The sequence below is a fragment of the Carcharhinus amblyrhynchos genome, chromosome 14 (assembly GCF_965287045.1).
Source record: "Carcharhinus amblyrhynchos chromosome 14, sCarAmb.v2.hapA, whole genome shotgun sequence".
Taxonomy (NCBI): Eukaryota; Metazoa; Chordata; class Chondrichthyes; order Carcharhiniformes; family Carcharhinidae; genus Carcharhinus; species Carcharhinus amblyrhynchos.
The window spans coordinates 2,017,059-2,026,279 of NC_137337.1; the positions used below are offsets into that span (position 1 = coordinate 2,017,059).

Genomic DNA, 9,221 nt, shown 5'->3' on the forward strand with positions numbered 1-9,221 from the left:
TGCATCTGCAACTTTCGTCAGTAATCGAATAATCCAATACTTATTTTAATAAAAGAACAGACAAATTGGATCTTTTTATTATAATCTTTGATTTTAATTATGATCGGTATCGCGATTTCCTTTTTAAAAGGTTTATGTTGACGGTTAACCTCACGGGCTGTGGGGGCGGGAGTTAGATCCGCGCTCTGCTATTGGTCGGAGAGGTTTAATTGTTGGGAGTGTGGACCAATGGGCGTGAAGGACATGTTGAGTGATTGTGTAGGTAGCCAATGAGAGGCGGGAAAGAGGCGGGCTCTGGGCAGGGATGGCCAATCAGCGGTAGTTGTGTTGTTGTCCGCCCAGCCGGCGGCCTGAGCTGGTTTCCCTCATCCCGGCCCGATATGTACTCGCTGCTGCGGATATCGTGTAGGACAGCGGCGCGCCGGGCACTGGTACAGGCCCCCAGGCGGTACCTGAGTGAGGGGGTGGCGGGCGGGGGAGGGGACGCCGGCGGGGAGGATGAGGGGATGGGCGGCGCCACCCGGCAGCGGCTGGAGGGCCTGGTGAAGAAGGACAAGGTGGTGGTTTTCATCAAGGGCACCCCGGCCCAGCCCATGTGTGGCTTCAGCAACGCCGTGGTCCAGATCCTGCGGATGCACGGCGTGGAGAACTACGGATCCTACAATGTACTGGAGGACCAGGAGATCCGGCAAGGTGGGTGAGAGTGGGGGGAGTTGAAGGGGGGGGCATTGGGTCCCGGCGGTAGGGGAGGGGGCGCCCGTCCGCCCGCAGGCAGGCACTGGAGGGGCGGGGGGCCGCCCGGGCGTCGGTACTGGCTTTTGGGGAGAGGTAGAGAAAGGATGTATTTGGAAGGGGTAGAGAGGATGTCGGAAAGGGTGCCATTTATTTTGCTGTTCACAGAATCAGATTGAGGTAGAGAGAATGATCATTTGGCCCCTTAATCCTGTTTAGGTGTTCATGAAGGCACAATAATTTTTGGTTTGGATTGGTTATGAGGGAGTAGGTATGGGGAGGATTTTGGATTAAGGCTGGAGAGCATCTGTGGCGGTTACTGAGGGGTGGGGAGAACAGATACTGGAGAGGGCTGGGACGACAGATAAGGGGAGAGTGAATCTGTTGGGCGAATTGGGAAGATTGATGAATAGAATAGACTGACATTAAAAGTCAAGCTGTTACTGGAAGATAAACCTAGAGGACACTAGGGTTCCCTACCTGGCATCAAAATAATAGAAGAGAAGGGGTACTTATTATGAAAGAAATCCAGCCATTATCACCTTGCTGTTTGTGGGTGCAGTTTGCTATGTGCATAGTGTTTGCTATCTTCCCTGCTTTTATAATAGTGACAGATACTATCTTACTGGCTATAAAGAGCTTTGCTGTGTAATTTAGTGCTTTGCAAATACAAGCTCCCTTTAAGCTTGAGGATTGATTCAAGTTGCAGAAGGTGCAGCCTAAATTTGCCGCACTTGCGCAAGGATATTTTGGCCTTGGAGGGAGTGCAGAGGAGGTTCACTAGGCTGATACCAGAGATGAGGGGGTTGGACTATGAAGAGAGACTAAAAAGACTAGGTCTGTACTCGTTGGAGTTTAGAAGGATGAGGGGGGATCTTATAGAGACGTATAAGATAATGAAGGGGCTAGATAGGGTAGAGAGATTCTTCCCACTTAAAAAAAACAGCAGGACTAGAGGACACAGCCTCAAGATAAGTGGGGGGGGGGGCAGTTTAGAATGGAGTTGAGGAGGAACTTCTTCACTCAAAGGGTGGTGAATCTCTGGAATTCTCTGCCCGTTGAAGTGGTGGAGGCTACCTTGCTAAATATGTTTAAGTCATGGCTAGATAGGTTTTTGGTAAGCAAGGGAATTAAGGGTTAAGGGGAGAAAGCGGGAAAGTGGAACTGAGCCACTTCAGATCAGCCATGATCTTATTGAATGGCAGGGCAGGCTCGAAGGGCTAGATGGCCTACTCCTGCTCCTACTTCTTACGTTCTTATGTTCTTAAATTTTCATTGATCAGACTAGGGGTACCTTGTGTCACCAAGTCCAGGTGTAAAAATCTTACCTGGTGTCAACAAGTTTGAGCTATGAAGAAATGTAGTTGACACTTTCATCAATTAAATTTGAAAATAGGTAACCTTCTGATTCCCTAAAGCCTACTTACCACCTAAAAGACAAAAGTGTGATGGAATACTCTCCACTTTCCTAGGTGAGTACAGCTCTAACAATGCTCAGAAACATAAGAAATAGGAGCAGGAGTAGGCCATCTAGCCCTTCGAGCCTGCCCCACCATTCAATAAGATCATGGCTGATCTGAAGTGGATCAGCTCCATTTTCCCACTTTCTCCCCATAACCCTTAATTCCCCAGTCTATCAGAAACCTATCTACCCGTGATTTAAATATATTCAGCGAGGTAGCCTCCACCAGTTCTTTGGGCAGAGAATTCCAGAGATTCACCACCCTTTGAGTGAAGAAGTTCCTCCTCAACTCCAACAAAAAAAACTCAACACCGTGCGGAACAAACATAAGAACATAAGAAATAGGAGCAGGAGTAGGCCATCTGGCCCTTCGAGCCTGCCCCGCCATTCAATAAGATCATGGCTGATCTGTCGTGGCTCAGTTCCACTTTCCGGCCCTCTCCCCATAACCCTTAATCCCCTCTCTTATCAAAAACCCATCAACCCGCTTCTTGAAAATATTTAGTGAGGCAGCCTCCACCACTTCAACGGGTAGAGAATTCCAGAGATTCACCACCCTTTGAGTGAAGAAGTTCCTCCTCAACTCCGTTCTAAAACGCCCCCCCCCCCTTTATCTTGACGCTGTGCCCCCTAGTCCTAGTGTCTTTTTTGAGCGGGAAGAGTCTCTCCACCTCTATCCTATCCATCCCATTCATCATCTTATACGTCTCAATGAGATCTCCCCTCATTCTTCTAAACTCCAACGAGTACAAGCCTAGTTTATTCAGCCTCTCCTCATAGCTCAACCCCCTCAACTCCGGTATCAGCCTAGTAAACCTACTCTGCACTCCCTCCAAGGCCAAAATATCTTTGCGCAGGTGCGGCGCCCAAAACTGCACACAGTACTCCAGCTGCGGCCTCACCAATGCCCTATACAGCTGCAGCAAGACCTCCCTACTTTTATATTCAATCCCCTTCGCTATGAAGGCCAGCATCCCATTTGCCTTCCTGACCACCTGCTGCACCTGCAAGCTGGGTTTTTGCGACTCATGCACAAGGACCCCGAGGTCCCTCTGCACCGTCGCCTGCTGCAGTTTTTCGCCACGTAAGTAATAGTCCTTCCTACCATTCTTCCTACCAAAGTGGACCACCTCACACTTGCCAACATTAAATTCCATTTGCCATTTCCTGGCCCATTCGCCCAGCCTATCTAGATCCTTCTGCAGACTCTCCCCAACTTCCGCACAATTTGCCGTTCCCCCAATCTTGGTGTCATCCGCAAATTTCGACACCCTACACTCGGTTCCCTCCTCCAGATCATCTATATAAATGGTAAAAAGCTGAGGCCCCAGCACCGACCCCTGGGGCACTCCACTAGTCACCATCCGCCAATCCGAATAGCACCCGTTGACCCCCACTCTCTGCCTCCTATTTGACAACCAATCCTCTATCCACGCTAACACCCTACCCCCAACTCCAAGTCCCCTGACCTTCTGCAATAACCTCTTGTGAGGTACTTTGTCAAACGCCTTCTGAAAATCCAGAAAGACCACATCCACCGGCTCTCCTCTATCCACCGCCCTAGACACATCCTCATAGAACTCCAGTAAATTTGTCAAACACGACTTCCCTTTCATGAAACCGTGCTGCGTCTGCTCTATCAAGCAATTCCCTTCAAGATGCCTCGCAATTTCCTCCTTAATGATGGATTCTAACATTTTACCTACCACAGACGTTAAACTAACTGGCCTATAATTCCCTGCCTTTTGCCTGGCACCCTTCTTAAACAACGGCGTAACATTAGCCGTTTTCCAATCCTCCGGCACTTCCCCGGAATCCAGCGACGTCTGGAAAATAACCACCAATGCATCCACTATAACCTCCGCCATTTCTTTCAGAACCCTCGGATGCATTCCATCCGGTCCTGGGGACTTGTCCACAATCAGCCCCTCCAGTCTGTCAAGCACCGCCTCTCTAGTAACAGTAATGTCATTAAGACCCTCCAGTCCTACCACCTTTCCATCGCTAACACCCGGCAAATTATTCACGTCCTCCTCCGTGAAGACAGAAACAAAAAAGTTATTCAATACCTTAGCCATATCCCCATCCCCTACCACTAGGTCCCCTTTCTCATCCTCTAAGGGACCAACGTTCACCCTAGCCAGCCTCTTCCTTTTTATATATTTATAAAAACTCTTGCTATCCTTTTTTATATTAAGCAGCCCACTTGATTTCCACTGCATCCACCACCTTAAACATTCAGTCTGCACCAGCAGTGACAGTGGTAGCAGTGTGTACCGTCTAGAAGAAGTCTCACAGCACCAGGTTAAAGTCCAACAGGTTTATTTGGAATCGTGAGTTTTCGGAGCGCTCCTCCTTCATCAGGTGAATCAAAGTTTATGATTCCAAATAAACCTGTTGGTATTTAGCCTAGTGTTGTGAGACTTCTTACTGTGCCCACCCCAGTCCAACACCGGTGTCTCCACATCTGCAAGAAACGCTGCAGGGTCTCATCAAGGCTCCTTAGACAGAATCTTCTAAACCCAAACTGTTACCATCCAAAAAGGACAAAGGCAGCAGACACCCGGAAACATCACCATCTGGAAGTTTCCATCCAAGCCACTCACCATCTTGATTTCTAAATATATCACCGATTCTTCACTGTTGCTGGGTCAAAATTCTGGAACTCCCTCCCTAACAGCACTCTGGGTATATCTACACCACATGGACTGTAGCAGTTCAAAAAGGCAGCTCATTACTACCTTCTTAAAGGCAATCAGGAATGGGCAATAAATGCTTGTCTGGAGTAGAAATGGGATTATTGTGCTTGTATTTGTATAGTGCATTTCAAGACTCATGATACCTCATGAGAGATACAAAAGAGTCCAGAGGGGCAATTTTTTCACGCAAAGCGTGGTGAGTGTTTGGAACAAGCTGCCAGAGGTAATAGTAGAGGTGGATACAATTTTGTCTTTTAAAAAGCATTTAGACAGTTGCATGGGTAAGATGGGTTTAGAGAGGGATATGGGCCAAACACGGGTAATGGGGATTAGCTTAGGGGTTTAAAAATAAAGGGAGGCATGGACAAGTTGGGACGAAGGGCCTGTTCCCATGCTGTAAACCTCTGACTCTGTGATGTCTCAAAGCACTTTCAGAATATTGTATCAGAAAGATAATAAACATGTGGAATGGAGAATCAGAGCAGCAGAGGCTGACACTTTCCTCCAATTGATGGGATGTTATGGATAGATGAACTTATGAAAACATATCTCATGAAACGTTATCAGTCTGACTGATTAACTCTGTGTCTCTCTCTATAGATGTTGTCTAGCATGCTGAGTATTTCCAGCATTTTCTATTTTTTATTTGAAGGTTTGTGTGGCTCAGCATCAACCTTAGTTTAATAAGCACTTTGGGATATTTAAATGCTCAGTGTTAAAGGCACAAGTTGTCTTTCGATAATTTTTGAATGGATTGACATTTGTTTTAACATAGAACACTACACAAACAGGCCCTTCGGCCCACAAGTTGCGCCAATCACATCAATACCTACCAATCCATAGACCTATCTATAACCCCCAATCGCATTAAATCCCATATACTTATCCAGAAGTCTTTGTTTTCATAGTTTCTATCAGTAATATTTTAAAGAATGCCACTTGTCTTGATGTTATTTTAGATTGAGGAACAGAAGTAAATCATTCTGCCCCATGAGCCTGTCTAGCCATTTATTTACATACTATTAATTTAATAATTGCATTGTTGCAATACTTTTCAGGCAAAATCTTCCACATATTTGAGTCTTTTGGGGGATAATTGTGACAAGTATTTGAGTTTTTATGAGTGCTTCTCTGCAGGCTAGTTGGACTGGCAGACTCACTAGGACAGCTGTAACCTTCTATTCAACTGAGCTGAAGCACGGCAAAAAAATTAGGGAGCAAATGAGGGTAATTGAAGGATGTAAAATAAAATTCCTGGGCTTAGGTTTAATATTTTAGCATGGATAGAGGATTGTTTTTGATAAGAGAGGGGATTAAGGGTTGTGGGGAGAGGGCCGGAAAGTGGAACTGAGCCACGACAGATCAGCCATGATCTTATTGAATGGCGGGGCAGGCTCGAAGGGCCAGATGGCCTACTCCTGCTCCTATTTCTTATGTTCTTATGTAAATGGTTAGAAAACAGAGTAGGAGCAAATGGATTGGCAGATTGTTCCTCTTGGGAGGAATTGTATTAGTACCTTAGCTATTTACAATCTATGTTAATGACATAGATGAAGTCAGCAAGATTAAGCAGGTTTACTGGCGATGGAAAGTTAAGTGGAAAACTGTCTGCATGGGTTTTCTCTGGGTGCTCTGGTTTCCTTCCACACTCCAAAGGTGTGCAAGTTAGGTTGATTTAATCATGCTAAATTAACCTTTAGTGTAAGGAGGATTAGCAGAGTAAATATGTGGGATTACAGGGATGGAGACTGGGTAGGATTGATGTCCGTGCAGTTTCAATGGGCTGAACGGCCTTTTTTGGCACTATAGGGATTTGATGGCATGGAGGACACACATTGTGCAAATCGACATGGAATGGTTGAATGAACAGGCAAGGAGGTGGCAGATGGAATGTAATGTGTGGAAATGTGAAGTTACTATGGTGGAGAGAATAATGAAAAAAAATTTTAAAATAGAGAGAAACTAAACATGTAATTGAGATGAAGGTTCAGCAATTAATTAGTAATGCAAATGGTATATTATCTCTATTGCAAGGGGGTGGACTCTAAGGATAAGGAAGTCTTGCTCCCATTGTCCAGGGCAGGTGTGATAGCACATCAGGAATATTGTGTACAATAGGATTGCCCAACCTTTCTGTCGGAGGGTTGGGGGGGCGGGGCGGGGACATTTGCAGATTATCCTCGCTCAAGGGGCTGGTTTAGATCATTTGAGATGTGTCGCAAGGCAACACACTAAATTTCACAAATAAACGTTATGGTTTTTAAGGAAAGAAATGATTTCTGAACAATAGGCAATGCAGGTGCAATAAATTAAGTTTAAATATAACTAGCACGTGAGAGAGTCAGTATATGTGGTTGGATGAATGTGTATGTCTGCGTTGGTGTGAGGTGGAGGGACTGAGCATCCTGTTACTGGGTGTAAGGCACAGTCACCCTCACAAACAAACTCAGTTTCGCACCCCCACACACTCACTCAGTCTCTCGCACTCACCAGCACGTGGGGGTGAAAATTGAGAAGAATAAGGCCTTACTGAAACATAAGGTCGTGAGTGGGATTGACAAAGTTGATGGTGAGCGTTGTAAATTGAAGGGAACTAATTTCACACTATGGATGATTTTGGATTGAGATAAGAAATTCTTCACTGAGTGTTGTGAATTTTTGGTGTTTACCTGAAAGAACTGTGGCTAACTCAGGAATTGAATGTTTGAGTCCGAGATCCACAGATTCCAGATGCAAGGGAAATTGGGATCAGACAGGAAATAGAGTTGAGGTTAATGATTGGTCATGATCATATTGAATGGTGCATCAGATTTGAAAGGCTGAATGGCTTGCTCCTGGTATGTTTTTGTGGCAGAATCTTGAGAATTCCTAAGTTTTTGGGGGAAGACAAGACAGGGACAGGGGCCTTGCTGAACTCCCATTCAACCTATTTGTTTTGTTCTTTGAAACAGGAATTAAAAACTATTCCAACTGGCCAACCATCCCTCAGATCTACTTTGACGGAGAATTTGTGGGTGGATGCGACATTCTACTACAGATGCATCAGAATGGGGACCTTGTGGAGGAGCTGAAGAAACTTGGCATCCGCTCCGCACTTTTAGATACGGAGAAAGAGGACAAAAAAATAGAATGAGCTGCCAGAATTGAGTGGACCCCTGTCCTGACTGGTACCTTGTGTGGATGGTGTTGCTAGTTATATATTAAGTATTGTTATGTCATCAAGGGATCTTGGTGAAGGCAGAATGGATTAGAAGCTCAATTGAGAGGTTGGTGTTAATACACAAATGATCCAGGCTCCTTCAGCTTGTTGGACCTGACAGTCATCGCCCTCATGGACAATATAAAATGGTGAAGCAGATTAAACAGCTGATATTACAATAGTGATTTTTCAATGCCTTGGGTTTTTATGAATGAATAAAATATATTGTGATTTTCCTTTTTAAGTTTGAAAGCTATTTTGAGAGGGGCTTAAAGTCAATGTGATCAACTAAGGCCTTGCATTGGATAATACCAACTGAACCATCTGCAAATGTGAGTAGATTGTTTAGTAAGATTACTCGTGTGCTGTGACATTTCACAGCTGGAACCTTGGTTTTTGTTGTCGTTGTGGTTGAAGTTCTGTCATGCCGCCCATTGTGTTCGAGCATGGCTCTATAGCAGAAACCTGCCTGCAATTCATTACCAATAGGTTCTCTGTTTCCTGTTAAATTCGGACTCCATGAGGTTAGCCAGTGATTTCACACTGGAGCATTAGTTCTTCTAACTTGACTGTAGGTGGAGCTTTACTCTCGATCTAACCATTGTTTACCTGCTGTGTGAGTATTTGGGATAGTGTAGTGAGAATTTTACCCTATCTGACTTGTGTTATACTTTCTCTGCGAGTGTTTGATGGGGGCAGTGTAGAGGGAGCTTTATCTAACCCCGTGCTGTACTTGTCCTAGGGAATGTTTGATGGGACAGTGTAGAGGAAGCTTTACTCTGTATCTAACCCCATGATATACCTGTCCTGTGAATGTTTGATGGGGACAGAGTAGAGGGAACTTTATTAAACTGGATTGATTCCTGGGACGAACATAGAACAGTACAGCACAGCACAGTATAGGCCCTTCGGCCCTCAGTGTTGTGCCGAGCTTTGTCTGAAACCAAGATCAAGCTATCCCACCCCCTATCATTCTGGTGTGTCCATGTGCCTATCCAATAACCGCTTGAAAGTTCTTAAAGTGCCCAACTCCACTATCACAATAAGCAGTCCATTCCACACCCCAACCACTCTGAGTAAAGAACCTACCTCGGACATCCCTCCTATATCTCCCACCGTGAACCTTATA

The 9,221-nt window shown here is 45.3% G+C and overlaps 1 protein-coding gene across 1 annotated transcript; it reads left to right on the forward strand.

The window, feature by feature from the left end:
- Nucleotides 1-323: 323 nt before the first annotated feature.
- On the forward strand, nt 324-8,327 carry glrx5 (glutaredoxin 5 homolog (S. cerevisiae)). The gene is made up of 2 exons (XM_080202156.1): nt 324-693; nt 7,845-8,327. The coding sequence occupies exons 1-2, from the start codon at nt 381-383 to the stop codon at nt 8,024-8,026; spliced, it is 495 nt and encodes a 164-aa protein (XP_080058282.1). The 5' UTR covers nt 324-380; the 3' UTR covers nt 8,027-8,327.
- Nucleotides 8,328-9,221: the final 894 nt, after the last annotated feature.

What these genes read in the sequence shown, in the direction of transcription:
- glrx5 (XM_080202156.1), top strand. Translation starts at nt 381, where the DNA reads ATGTACTCGCTGCTGCGGATATCGTGTAGGACAGCGGCGCGCCGGGCA. An exon ending in GGACCAGGAGATCCGGCAAG is followed by an intron (nt 694 to 7,844) that starts GTGGGTGAGAGT and finishes TCTTTGAAACAG; the next exon opens with GAATTAAAAACTATTCCAAC.